General features: G+C 46.5%; 1 protein-coding gene across 4 annotated transcripts in view; it reads left to right on the top strand.

The window, feature by feature from the left end:
- The window catches only part of CFAP92 (cilia and flagella associated protein 92 (putative)), a 75,207-nt gene that overhangs the window by 45,628 nt on the left and 15,011 nt on the right, over nucleotides 1–14,568 (top strand). For 3 of the 4 annotated variants that reach the window (XM_037732600.1, XM_037732601.1, XM_017511945.2), the window contains exons 10-12: nucleotides 2,284–3,188; nucleotides 7,978–8,172; nucleotides 11,222–11,519. The exons of the other annotated variant lie outside the window; for it this stretch is intronic. In XM_037732600.1, coding sequence (XP_037588528.1) covers nucleotides 2,284–3,188; nucleotides 7,978–8,172; nucleotides 11,222–11,519 — 1,398 coding nt within the window. The remainder of the gene's footprint in view (nucleotides 1–2,283; nucleotides 3,189–7,977; nucleotides 8,173–11,221; nucleotides 11,520–14,568) is intronic. 4 annotated transcript variants of the gene reach the window in all.

Genomic DNA, 14,568 nt, shown 5'->3' on the forward strand with positions numbered 1-14,568 from the left:
TAGTAGAGACGGGGTTTCACCGTGTTGACCAGGATGGTCTCGATCTCTTGACCTCGTGATCCACCTGCCTCGGCCTCCCAAAGTGCTGGGATTACAGGCTTGAGCCACCGCACCCGGCCTTCATTCTCTTTTATTTTTAAACGAATCTATGACAAACACATCTTTTCATTCTCTTTACAGTGTCTTTTGCAGAGCAAAATTTTTAATTTTGATGAAGTCCAAATTACACTTTTTTTTTTCACGGATGCATTGTTTCTGTGCCACATTTTTTTGTTTTGTTTTGTTTTTTTGTTTTGTTTGCTTATTTGTTTGTTTTGTATCCGTGTCACATTTAAGAACTCTTTGCCTAACCCCTGGTCACAGACTTTTTTTCCATTTTCTTCTCAATGCTTTAATAGTTTTATAGTTTACATTTATATCTTTGATCAATTTTTTTTCTTTTTTGAGGCAGTCTCGTTTGTCGCCCAGGCTGGTGTGCAGTTACAGCTCACTGAAACCCCACACATCCTGGCCTCAAGTGATCCTCCTGCATCAGCCTCCCAACGTTCTGGGATTACAGGTGTGAGCCACCACGCCCAGCCTATGATCAATTTTTAATGAATTTTTGTATATGGTGTGAGGTTTATGTTGAAGTTCTCTTTCTTTTGCACTTTTGATAAACATAGATTAGCCATGCTTGTGTGGATCTGTTTCTGGGTTCTCTTTCCTGATCCATTGATCTGTGTCTGTCCTTTCAGCAGTGCTACACTGTCTTGCTTATAGTAGCTTTGTAGTAAGTTGTAAAAGTGGGCAAAGTGGTTCCTCCAATCTTAGTTTTCTTTTTCAACATTGTTTTAGCTCTTCCAGTTTCTTGGCTCTTCTATACAAATTTTGGAATTTGTTTATCAATATCTACAAAAAGTTGTTCTGGAATTTTGATTGGAATTGCATTACATTTGTAAATCTCTAAACTGATTGGTTTGAGGAGGGTTGACATCTTTGCTATGTTGTCTTCCAATCCATGAATATAGTATATCTCTCCATTTATTTACCTCTTTGTTTTCATCAGTGTTTTGAAATTTTGAGGACCCCTTATTTACATTTTGCCTGGAAAGCAAACTAATAGACTTCTGCTGAGCCACTGGGAGGATACCTAGGGATCTGATTGCTTCTTAAGGAACTTGCACCCAGTCCTCCCTGCCCCAGCCTTTCCATTTTACTGCCAGTTCCAGAGAGACTAGGTTTGCCATTCCCAAGTCTTTCAGGGGTTTTGCAGAGAAAATCTGGTTGGTTCTTAGCGTCTCCATTGTGTGTTTGGTATTTGGCTTTCTCAACTGTGACAAGCCTGTTACAAATAAATAGAAATACAATAAGTTTACCTAGATGATATTCTTTATTTCCTTAAACGTATCAAAGATCCTTATTTTATATATCTGATCATTCTAATATCTTATGCCTTGGTGCATCTGATTTCACTAGTAGTGCCTTTGTCTTTAGGTGTTTCGTGATTTTTACCATGATCTAATGTTCAATGGAACTTTCTTGATGGGAATTCTTTGAGGCCTAGGTTGAAAGTGAGTATCTCAAGGTATTCTGTAATTTTTGCCCACTGCTCTGGGAGCTCTGCCAATCCAGGATTATTTTAGAATAAATTCTCAGCTTCAGTGTAAAATAAATAGTACCTTTAGATAAAAATTCAGACCACAGACTTGTGTAAGGCTTAGTTTGTGATAATAAAACCTCATCACCAAGGTCAAAACATGCAAATGTCCCTGCTCTGTGCCTCAGCACAGCTTGGCTCTTCCTTTCCATCTGGTTCTCTGTGCTCTCTGAGGCTCTCTCCTGCCCAGGGTGTCAGTTTTCAGCTTGGCACCTGTGGCTCTGCTAAAAGGGTCTATGCTGACCTCCACATGTATATTTGGAAAACGGGGATTTCCTATCTAAAAATCACTTCTCTGTACCTTTTCTGTGCCAGCCTTGGAATAGGAACTAGAAGTACAGATGTGAAAAAAGACACATGGCCTGTCTTCATGGCGCTTACATTTTGGAAGGAAAAATAATGAACAATCCTTTTTGAGTCCTTGTTTGATGCCAGTTGCCAGCCTGGTACATTCACATGAGTGATGTCTGCAGTCCTGGTAATGGCCTTGCACAGTAAGCTTTCTCATGGATATTTTGTGGATGAGAAAACTCGGGCTCCAGGGGCAGGTAGTAAGCCTGGCACTGGGGTTTGAGCTCCTCATGCTGGGGCTGAGTGACTGTCCTTGCGGCCAGGTGACCTACTGTGGCTCTGCTCTCTTGTAGAGGCTGTGCATGCCCGTGTACTGCAAGTACCAGTTCCATAAGACTCCAGTTCACAAGACCAAGGGGGAGCCCCATGGAACCCACATTCATTTCCAGGACATCAATGTCATCTTCCTTGGGGCGCTGCACCCCAGTGACCTAAGGGAATACCTGGAGGGCCCCCCCATGGTGGTGGAAGTTCACGACCGGGACCGCAAGTCAGAGGAGTGTTCTCGGAAGCCTGTGCTGTTTGGGGAGGATCCCCTGGATTCATACCTCAACTTTCAGGCCCTCATCTCTCCCAGAGAGACACAGAACAACCCCTTTGAGTCCCAGAACAAGATGTGGCACCCTTATGGGATCGCCCAGGTCAGTTTTGCTGACCTCCTCCTTGGCCACAAGTACTTGAACCTGGCCGTCCCCATCCACAGCTGTGAGGTTCAGCCCACACATTGCAGCCAGAACAGTGGGAGGAGGAAAGTTGTGGGGCTTGGGGTCCCAAGAGATGGCCGCCAGCACAGCCCAATGCCCATGGGCAACTACCTCGAGGCTAACTCCCAGCTCAAGCTGCGAGTGGACATCGCGGTGCCACTGAGGGCTGGGGCCAGAGCCGCAGATCCCGACCTCGGGGACTCCCAGTTTGGCCGCATCATCTTCGTCTTCGACTTCAAGAAGGTCTCCCTGCTGTACAGCCTGCTGCAGGACATCACCATGATCAATGCCAAGGCCCTCAGCCTGGACTCCTACCCGATCAGGACCCTGCAGCAGATCCTGTCAGCCTTCAAGATGCGTGTGCGGGTCCAGGAGCAGCAGCACCTGGATGTGCTCACCGGCTTCCATCTGCTGGATGGGAAGACTCACCTTTTTGTCCTGGAAGGCCTGGCCGACCAAGGCTTGAGGCGGCTGTGGGAGAGCCACCAAAGCTGGTAGGTGGTTTGTTTTGCATTTTGCATAAAAATGATGGCATCTGGATGCTGAGGAAGTGGAGAGGTTTTTCAGAGCCAAGGCCTAGGTTCAACATCCTTATCTGTGAGTCTCCTTTTGGGGTTCAGTGTGAGGTACTTACCAGGGTTTAGTCATTGGACTTGAAGACTGAATTGCCTTTAGTTGCAGGGAGGAATTCAGGAGTGTCTAAGATGACTGAGGAGTCCAGGAGAGTGGGGCTGTCTTCAGGGTTCTGAGCCAAGGGCCACTGTGGCTAACCAGGAGCAGAATATTCTTATTAGATTCCAGCTTGGCCCAGGGAAGATCATTCTGAAGATGGAGGGGCTGCCTAGGCTGCAGGAAGTTGCCCTTCTCTGAAGGCCTTCAGGGCACCTGTGGGCCACTCAGTGGGGACGCTAGAGGCGAGTAAAGTGTCCAATTCTGGGCTGCAGCAGGTGGCCCCTTGCCAACATGGTGAAACCCTGTCTCTAGTAAATATACAAAAATTAGCCAGGTGTGGTGGCACATGCTTGTAATCTCAGCTACTTGGGAGGCTGAGGCAGGAGAATCACCTGAATCCGGGAGGCGGATTGCAGTGAGCCAAGATCATGCCACTGCGCTCCAGTCTGGACAACAGAGTGAGACTCTGCCTAAAAATAAATAAAAATCTGTAGGGTAATATTAGAGCATTAGTCAGAGGAAAATTTATAGCCTTAAATGCTTATATTGGAAATGAAAAATGCCTGAAAATTATTGAGACTTAACTATAGTTGTTGCATTGATATGTATTTCAAATTACACCAATATATTTAAAAATTTATAAGAAATTAAAAAAATATGTTCAGATAATTTAATGTACTGAATACAAAAATTGGTATAAAAATCTGTCAAATTTCTGAATACCATCTACACACAAAAACTAATTTAAAAAATTGGAACACATTTAAAGTAAAATATATGAAAGTCATAGGACTAAATTTGGCAAAAAGATGTGAAAGATGTCCATCATGAATATTACAGAACTTCAAGAAACATTAAGGAAATCATAAATAAGTGGGGCGAGATATCATGTTCATGAATTTGAAGACTCTATATATTTTTTTAGACAGAGATTTGCTCTGTCACCCAGGCTGGAGTGCAGTGGCACAATCTCGGCCCACTGCAACCTCCGCCTCCCAGGTTCAAGCGATTCTCCTGCCTCAGCCTCCTGAGTAGCTGGGACTACAGATGTGTGCCACCATACCTGGCTATTTTTTTTTTTTTAATTTTTGTATTTTTAGCGGAAACGGGGTTTCACCATATTGGCCAGGCTGGTCTCAAACTCTTGACCTTGTGATCTGCCCACCTTGGCCTCCCAAAGTGCTAGGATTACAGGCGTTAGCCACTGTGCCTGTCCTGAAGACACAATATTCTAAAGGCTCAACTTATCTTCAAATCTGAACTATAGATTCAGAGCAATTCCGGTTTTAAAAATTCCAGCAGCTTTTAAAGTATAGACCTTGATTTTTAAATTTTTTTTTTTTGAGACGGAGTTTCGCTCTTGTTACCCAGGCTGGAGTGCAATGGCGCGATCTCGGCTCACCGCAACCTCTGCCTCCTGGGTTCAGGCAATTCTCCTGCCTCAGCCTCCTGAGTAGCTGGGATTACAGGCACGCGCCACCATGCCCAGCTAATTTTTTGTAGTTTTAGTAGAGACGGGGTTTCACCGTGTTGGCCAGGATGGTCTCAATCTCTTGACCTCGTGATCCACCCGCCTCAGCCTCCCAAAGTGCTGGGATTATAGGTGTGAGCCACCGCGCCCGGCCTGATTTTAAAATTTCAAAGACTTTTTGCATGTTAAGATTCACACACTTTTTTTTTTTTTTTTTAAAGGTCCATTCTTTAAAATCTGTTGGGATTTTAAACCCTTTGCAGCAACATGCAAAGGTCTTTTGAAAAAGATACCCTTGGCTGGGCGCGGTGGCTCATGCCTGTAATCCCAGCACTTTGGGAGGCCGAGGCGGGTGGATCATAAGGTCAGGAGATCGAGACCATCCTGGCCCACATGGTGAAACCCATCTCTACTAAAAATACAAAAATTAGCCACACACGGTGGCAGGCACCTGTAGTCCCAGCCACTCAGGAGGCTGAGGCAGGAGAACTATTTGAACCTGGGAGGCAGAGGTTGCAATGAGCAGAGATTGCACCACTGTACTCCAGCCTGGGCAACAGAGCAAGACTCCATCTCAAAAAAAAAAAAAAAAATACCCTTGAATAAGAAAAAGAAGAATTTGCTGTACTAGATATCAAGACTCATGATGAAACGATGGTCATTAAGATAGTGCGGTATTGGTTCAGAGATAGACAAGCAGACCTATGGAATATAATAGAGAACCCAGAAACAGATCTACACACAGGTGTTCATTTGACATATGACATATGTGATATTGCAAAATCGGCGGGGAATAAATATACTAAAAACCACTGAATTTTCTCCTTCAAAAGGATGAATCTTACACAATGGGATGCTATCTCATACTCATTAGGATGGACAGAATACAAAAGTCCAATGACAAACATTGGCGAGGATGTGGAGAAATCAGAAGTGTCCTCCTCTGCTGGGAGGAATATAGGTGCAGCCACTTTGGAAAACACTCTGGCAGTTCCTCAAATGATTAAACACAGAGTTCCCATATGACCCAGGAATCCCACTCCTGGATCTGTGTCCAAGAAAATGAAAACATGTATCCACACTAATGTGTGGATTATTGCTAAATTAGTGTACTAAACTTGCACACTCATGTTTATAACAGCATTATTCATAATAGCCAAAAGGTGGAAACAGCCCAAATGTCCATCAAGTGGTGAAGGGCTAAGCAGATGATGGGATATGCATACACTCGGGTCCTATTTGGACATAAAAAGGAATGGAACACTGACCCATGCTACACTAGAGATGAGCCTTGAAAACATGCTGAGGAGAGGCAGCCAGCCACAAGATGTCACATATGACATGCTTCCATTTATATGAAATGTCCAGAAGAGGCCAATCTATAGGGACAGAAAGCAGTTTAGTATAATGGTCCCCAATCCCTGGGCCGTGAACCTGTTTGGGTCTGTGGCCTGTAGGAACCGGGCAGCACAGCAGGAGGTCAGTGAGCTCTGCCTGAGCTCTGCCTCCTGTCACATCAGCAGCAGCGTTAGGTTCTCATAGGAGTGAGAACCCTCTTGTGAACTGTGCACGTGAGGGACCTAGGTTACGCGTTCCTTATGAGGAGTCTTCCCACCTCAACCTCCCAAAGTGAAAAATCTATTTTTGAAAAGCAAAATTACAAAGCTTATAGATGAAAATATAGAAGAACATATTCATGACCCCAGAAGGGAGAAAGAGTTCTTGAACAAGACAAGGACAAAGAAGGAAAGAATCATACATTTGGCAAAGTTAAAAGTAACTTCTGTTCATCAAAAGACACTATCAGAGCCAAATAAAATAGATGAATCTCTAAATTTAAAATTTTATTTGGGAAGCAAGAATTACAATTTGAGGTACACAGACTGGGCAGTCTTCAGCATGTCTGAGAAACGGAAGGTTGGAGGTTTTGTAAAAAGGAGGGGCATTACACAAATGTCAGGTATTGTTTTTGAGAGTTCACTGGTACCACAAAGTTTTGGGGTGCTGGCAACCTCTGGTGAGTTCCAGTGAGTGGAAGTAGTCTTAGAGTCGCAGCAGGTGGTGTCAGTAGCTATCAGATAAGACTGGCTGCCGGGTGGTAGCTCACACTTGTAATCCTAGCACTTTGGGAGGCCGAGGTGGGTGGATCACTCAGGAGTTTGAGACCAGCCTGAGCAGTCTCAAAAAAAGACTGGCTTCAGGTGGCGGCAGGCGGCCTCAGCAGCCATGCTGCGAAGAATGGCCTTCCAGGAGCAGTGCCGTGTGCCCTGGGTGCTTTCCCCTGCCTCCCCACTCTGTTTTAGTTGGGTGTGATGAGAATGACCAAAGGTATGTGATCAACTTCTGCAACACCACAAAAATCATGCAAAGACAAGCCACTATCAAACAAAATTATTTGCAAGGTCTGGAACTGACCAATAATTAGTATCCTAAATATATTTTTTAAAGTCCTGTGAATCAATAAGAAAACATCCTAGTGGAAAGTGTGGGCAAAATACTTCACAAAAGAGAACCTACCTCTGACCAAGCACAGATTCCTAAAGGGGCGAGGAAGGCATTGTAGACTTCACCAGGTTCAAAAAGGTGAAGGAACAGCAGAGGCCAGCGCAGGGCAACGAGAGCAGGCAGTGCATAGAAACCCTGCCAGGCTGGCATTGCCACAGTGCAGAGCATGAGTGCCAGGGCAGGGCTTGGAGGGGTGCTGAGGGGCTGAGTGAGGGCAGAAAGCGGGTGGGAGGCACGGGCCAGATCAGGTCAGTTTCAGCATTTCACTGCCAGCTCTCTGTCAAGGCCCCAGGTTTTGAAGGATGTTGTGTCTACCAGGGGGTAGTCATCATCAACACATTCCTTTTGTTTTTGTTTTTGTTTTTCTATTTTTTTAGTTAATTTTTTATACTTTTAAGTTTCTATTATTTTTATCTTAGAATAGTCTTCATTACCAACCTGCTCTTTTGAGACAGGGGCTCACTCTGTTGCCAGGCTGGAGTGCAGTGGTGCCATCAGGGCTCACTGCAGCCTCCACCTCCCTGGGCTTGTTTTAAACCACATAAAAGCTGTACACGACAGAGCACCCCCACCACAGTGTCCCAGGAAGTCGGCACACAAGTTAACTCTGGCCCTTGGCCTTCTGTCTCTTGCAGGACTTCCAGGTCAGAACACGGGAAATACAAGGTGCTGTACAACTCACAGCTGCTGTTCCGCAGCCGGCTCTATGGGGACCTGGAGACCATCCTGTACCATGTGCACCTCTTCCAGCCCACGGAGCTGCTGATGCAGCAGGCGGTGCTCTTCCTGCGAGACATGAAGTGGAGGCGGGTCTTCCAGGCACTGGCCAGGTGGGCGTGGCAGCCCGCATGGGGTCCTTCGCCCAGCGGGAGGGACACTTCTTAGCACTCTGTGCCCAAACAAGTGAGCTGGGGCATCCAACAACTAGATAGTGGCCCCAACAGACGGTGGGGGGAGGGGACCGCTTGCCCAGATGCTGAGACTGTCGTGTCTCCTGCTCTTGGGGCATGTCCTAGAATCAATCGCCTAAGGAAGGAGTGGCTGGTTAAGACCCATTTTCTATTTCTGATCTTTGTTGGAAAAAGAAAAAAAAGAAGAAAAAAGACCCATTTTCTAACCTGGGCAACAGAGTGAGACCTCATCTCCACAGAAATTTTTTAAGAATTAGCCAGGTGTGGGCCAGGCACGGTAGCTCATACCTGTAATCCCAGCACTTTGGGAGCCTGAGGTGGAAGGATGGCCTAAGCCCAGGCGTTTGAAACCAGCCTGGGCAACCCAGTGAGACCCCATCTCTACTAAAAATACAAAAATTAGCTGGGCGTGGTGGCGTGTGCCTATGGTCTCGGCTACTGAGGAGGCTGAGGTGGGAGGATTGAGGTCGAGGCAGAGGTTCCAGTGAGCCAAGATTGCACCACTGCACTCCAGCCTGGGCAAGAGAGCAAGACTCAGTCTCAAAACTAAAGGTCTGGCATGGTGGCTTACTCCTGTGATCCCAGCACTTTGGGATTAGAGATCCTGTCTCTACTAAAAATACAAAAATTAGCCAGGAGTAGTGGCTCACGCCTATAATCTAAGCTACTTGGGACCCTGAGGCAGGAGAATCACTTGAACCTGGGAGGTAGAGGTTGCAGTGAACTGAGATCGAGCCACTGCACTCCAGCCTGGGTGACAGAATGAGATGTCCATCTCAAAAACAAACAAAAAAACAAAAACAGGCTGGGTGCAGTGGCTCATGCCTGTAATTCCAGCACTTTGGGGGTCCAAGGCAGGCAGATGACCTAAGTTCAGGAGTTCGAGACCAGACTGACCAACATGAAGAAATCCCATCTCTACTAAAAATACAAAATTAGCTGAGTGTGGTGGGACATACCTGTAATCCTAGTTACTCAGGAGGCTGAGGCAGGAGAATCGATTCAACCTGGGAGTCAGAGGATGTGGTGGGCCGAGATAGCGTCATTACACTCCAGCCTGGGCAATGAGAGTGAAACCCCATCTCAAAAAAACAAAAAAAAAAAAACCATTTTTTTTTTTTTTTTTTTTTTTTGGGACAGAGTTTCGCTCTTGTTACCCAGGCTGGAGTGCAATGGCACGATCTCGGCTCACCGCAACCTCCGCCTCCTGGGTTCAGGCAATTCTCCTGCCTCAGCCTCCTGAGTAGCTGGGATTACAGGCACGCGCCACCATGCCCAGCTAATTTTTTGTATTTTTAGTAGAGACGGGGTTTCACCGTGTTGACCAGGATGGTCTGGATCTCTTGACCTCGTGATCCACCCGCCTCGGCCTCCCAAAGTGCTGGGATTACAGGCTTGAGCCACCGCGCCCGGCCAAAAAAACATTTTTCAAGTGAGAACTGGGGAAAACAACGGAACCGATGCAGGACTCAAATAGCCAGGCCCACCAGGCCAGCGCAGCTCTCCCCCACTGCCTGATGCTTCCTGAACCCTCCCTCCCCAACCCCATTTCTTCCAACGCCAGTTCCAAAGATCTGGCTCTTGGATCCTACTCACCTTTGCCGGGAGCTGCTTCTGCCCATCTGGGCTGCCTTTGCCCCCTGGCTATGGGCCTCCAAGTGTGGGAGCTGCAATGCTGCCTGGCTCGTGCTGGAGAGGCTACTCCTGCCTGTGCCAGGGTCTCACCATTCCCTCAGCGAGCAGCTGCTGGCCCACACTGGCTCGAGGAGGGCTGTGGGCATACCAGTCCCCACTCTCAGGAGGCCACAGTTCAGAAGCAGAGATGACATAAAGAACGTGGGCAGTGGGGTGCCCTGGGACCCAGTGGGTGCATGAAGGAGGGGGCTGCTGCTTTCTCCAGGGCAGGAAAGGCTGCTGTTGAGGAAGGGCTGGAGCATTTTCAGCAGGTGGACAGTTCACTCGCTGCTGGATGTGGGCCAGGAAGTGTAAACCCTGTCTTCGTATTTTTAGAGCCAACAACAGGTCTGGCTCGAGCTAGCACTCACTGGATGTATTAATGGAGGAGGAAGAAGCTGGAGAAAGAGGAAGGAGAAGGAACTTGGTCAGGACTAAGAGGGTTTTCTTTGATTCCATAGCCCTCAGTTTTGGCATGTGGGGCGGTGCCACAGCGTTTGGGAGGAGGCCAGCCCCGGTCCTGCCTGGTAGGTGACAGAAGGCAGCTGAGGGTTCTATGAAGGAAAGAGAAGAACACTTTTTAGAAAGTGCTTACTGCATCCAAGGTAGCTGCATCCATGTGGCTTTATTTCTATCTAAAAGGTGAGGAAGCCAGATTCAGAAGGGCTAAGGTTGGGCCAGGGTCACTGGGACAGTGAGAGTTATAAGCACCTGCTGTACAGTGGACTTCGGAGGCAGCTGAGACAGCAGCCAGCAGGCATGCCTGAGCATGGGTGCCGGACCCAATGCCCACTGCACACCAGGCCATGGCAGAGGGGACCAAAGAGGAGGGGGCCTTGGGGCTGGGGAGGTGGGCCGGCCGTTCAGTCCCTGAGCTTTGCTGAGGACTCTCCAGCCTCCTCCTCTATTAACAGCCAGCCCCATGAGGCTCTGTGTATGATGCTCCCAGTGCGGAAGGCTCTCTGCTCCACACCCCTGATGGGCAGCTGGTAGCACTGTGCCCCAATGGGGTATGTGGGTAGAGGGGAGGCACAGCTAAGGACACAGGAACAGAGGAGCACTCAGAGCAAACCGTGGGAGCCTTCATCTTCTGGGGGCTGGGGAGAAGATGGAGAAGGAGGCTTTTACCACGAGCCCAGGCTCAGCAGACTGGAATCTGAGCTCTCTAGTCACAAGCTCCAGGACCTGGGACCAGCTAAGCAGCCTCTGAGCGTTCATTTCCTGCTGTAGGATGAGATGATTACACCTGTCTTGCACAGTAGAGGCTCAGTGGGGTAGTGGTTCTTTGTTCCAGGATCCACGACATCTGCCATAACAGCACCACCCTCCAGGACGTGACAGTGAGAGACCTGCTGCCCTCCTCTGCTATGATCAAAGACTTGAACCAAGAGTTTGGAATGCCCCTTTCCCAAGAAGAACTCACAGATGAGAAACTGTTCACCCTACCACCTCAGCCCGCCCCCAATCTTGAGGACTACAGTGGTCGGAACTCCACCCTCAGCTTAGAGATCCATGCCCACCAGGAGAAGTACCTGCAGTGGCGGAGTGCCATGCTGCTGAAGAACAAAGACAAAAAGCACAGCTTCCTCCAGGTGGGCAGCCCTCCTCTCTGACTCGGGGCTCCCAAACCCCACCTGGGCAGTCCAGGCGCTTGCTGAGAGGCACAAGGCATATTCCTGAGTGGGGCATCTGCCTCTCGTCCATGCCTGTGCTCCTGGCCTTGGGTTACCCAGCTGGATGGACAAGAAGTGCAGAATGTGGGGCTGAGCCATGTCAGAAATCTTCACTCCCAGTCCTAGATAACCTTGGCCTTCCTCAAAGGTGAGAAGAAATGCTATTAGGTGTGTTACCTTTACCATGGCCCCAGAATTCATTGTAGAGAAAGAATTGTAGCACGTACGTGTGTGTGTGTGTGTGTGTGTGCGCGCGCGCGCGTAACATCTTGGTTAGGCTGCTCAGGACACAAGTGTCATAAGACATCCAAGCAACATAGGATACAAACTAATCTGCATGACAGAGGGAGAGAATGGGAGACTGAGAAGCTGGTGATGGGGTGGAAGGATGGTGCTATGTGGCCTGAATGGGCAAGAAGAATCTCCCTCACCCCAACCAAAAAGACATGAAAACAAACATCTGCTGTGGTATGACTTGCAGTTGTCTGCCCATAGTCTGTGTGAAGGCCCTACCATCCCAATTCTCCAGTTTAAAAACAAAGTCTCCTAGAAGCTTGTAAGCTTTGTATGTGTACATTCTTTACAAAAACGAACAAACAGACTTTTTTTCTTTTCTTTTTTTTTTTTTTTTTTTTTGGAGTCGGGGTCTCACTCCATTGCCCAGGCTAGCATACAGTGACTTGATCACAGATCACAGCAGCCTCCAACTATGGGCTCAAGCAGTCCTCCTGAGTATGCAGGCATGCACCACCACACCTGGTTAATTTTTATTTTTTATTTTTTTGTAGAGATTGGGTCTTGCTTTGCTGCCCAGGCTGGTCTCCAGCTCCTAGGCTCAAGGGTTTCTCCTGCCTCAGCCTCCCAAAGTGTTGGGATTACAGGTGTGAGTCACTGTACCTGGCTGTTTTTTCCATTAGTGTTCAGCTTTTTAGCTTTTTCAAAAGACCCAGTTCTTGGATTTATCAATTCTGCTTTTTCTGTTTTTCTAATTCATTAACTTCAGCTTTTATTTTTATTATATTTTAAAACTTACACCTTTCTCCCTTTTCCTATCTTCTCAAGTTGGCTATTTCGTTCACTTTAATTTATCTTGTTTCATAAATATATATATTATAGCACTTTGGGAGGCCGAGGTGGGTAGGCTGCTTAAGCTTAGGAGTTTGAGACCAGCCTGGGCAACATGGTGAAATTGCCTCTACAAAAAATTAGCTGGGCATGGTGGCACGCACCTGTAGTCCCAGCTACTCAGGAGGCTGAGGCTTTAGCCTGTGAAGCACAGGTTGCGGTGAGCCGAGATCATGCCATGGCATTCCCTGGATGACAGAGTGAGACCCTGTCTCAATGTGGGCACAGTAGCTCATGGCTCTAATCCCAGCACTTTGGGAGGCTGAGGCAGGCAGATCCCTTGAGGTTCATAGTTTAAAAGCAGCTGGCCAACATGGCAAAACTCCCATCTGTACAAAAAATACAAAAGTTAGCTGGGTGTGGTGGCATGCACCTGTAATCCCAGCTACTCAGGAGGCTGAAGCAGGAGAATCACTTGAACCCGGGAGGTGGAGGTTCCAGTGAGCCGAGATCGTGCCCCTGCACTCCAGCACTCAGAGTGACAGAGTGAGACCATATATAACTCAAAAAAAAAAAAAAAAAGTCAATGTTGAGAGTATTTACAGTCTTCCTTATCCTACCTCACAATGAATTTAGATATGTACAAGAATATATATTCATTTCATGGGTTAATATAATTTTGTTAATACCACTTAACAAGGAAGCATTTTAAATTTATTTTTATTTTTGAGACAGTCTTGTTGTCAGGCTGGAGTGTAGTGGTGTGATCTTGGCTCACCGTAGTATCTGCCTCCCAGGCTCAAGAAGTTCTCCTGCCTCAGCCTTCCAAGCAGCTGGGATTACAGGCACACACCACCACGCCTGGCTAATTTTTGTATTTTTAGTAGATATGGAGTTTCGCCATGTTGCCCAGGCTGGTCTAGAACTCCTGACCTCAAGTAATCCACCTACCTCAGCCTCCCAAAGAGCTAGGATTACAGGTGTGAGCCACCACACCCAGCCACAAGGAAGGGTTTTTAAAGATTTTGCAATAATATGGACGATTTCATAATATCATAGTATAAAATTTACTAGCCCCCATCTCTTGTAAATTTGCTGAAATCACTTGTAAATATTTTTTTATAAATCACATTCCTATTATCTTAGATATGGCTACTTTAAAATGGCTTTAAATTTCCTATGCATACTATAATAATTGAAACCCAACCATAATTTTTCACATTTTTATAACTTTATTGAGATATAATTTACATACCATAAAATTCATCCATTGTAAGTATATATAAATCAATAGTTTTTAGTAAATTTAGCTATAACACCATCATCACAATCCAGTTTTAGAACATTTCCATTCCCACAACAAGTATTATCATGCTAGTTTACACTCAATCTCTGCTCCATTCTTAGTCCCACATAACCACCAATATGCTTTCTGTCTCTGTAGATGTGTCTTGTCTAAATATTTCAGGTAAGTGGAACCATATAATTATGTAAGCTTTTGTGTCTGGCTTCTTTCACTGGGCATAAAGTTCCTGAGGTTCATCCATGTTCCTGAATAGATCAGCATTGTGTTCCTTTTTTATTGCTGAAGAGTATTCTATTGAATTGATATACCACATTTATTCATTCACCACTTTTTGGAATTACTGTTATTTCTTGCCTGGGGCTATGATAAATATTGTTCCTATGAATATTTGCATACAAATCATGTGAAAATATGTTTTCATTTCTCTTGGGTAGAACTTAGGAGTAGAATTGCTGGGTCATATTGGTAAGTTTATATTTATGATTTTAAGAAATTACATTGTGGGCCGGGCGCAGTGGCTCACGCCTGTAATCCCAGCACTTTGGGAGGCTGAGGCGGGTGGATCACGAGGTCAAGAGATCGAGACCATCCTGGTCA

This window comes from Cebus imitator, unplaced genomic scaffold (assembly GCF_001604975.1).
Source record: "Cebus imitator isolate Cc_AM_T3 unplaced genomic scaffold, Cebus_imitator-1.0 Scaffold457, whole genome shotgun sequence".
NCBI lineage: Eukaryota > Metazoa > Chordata > Mammalia > Primates > Cebidae > Cebus > Cebus imitator.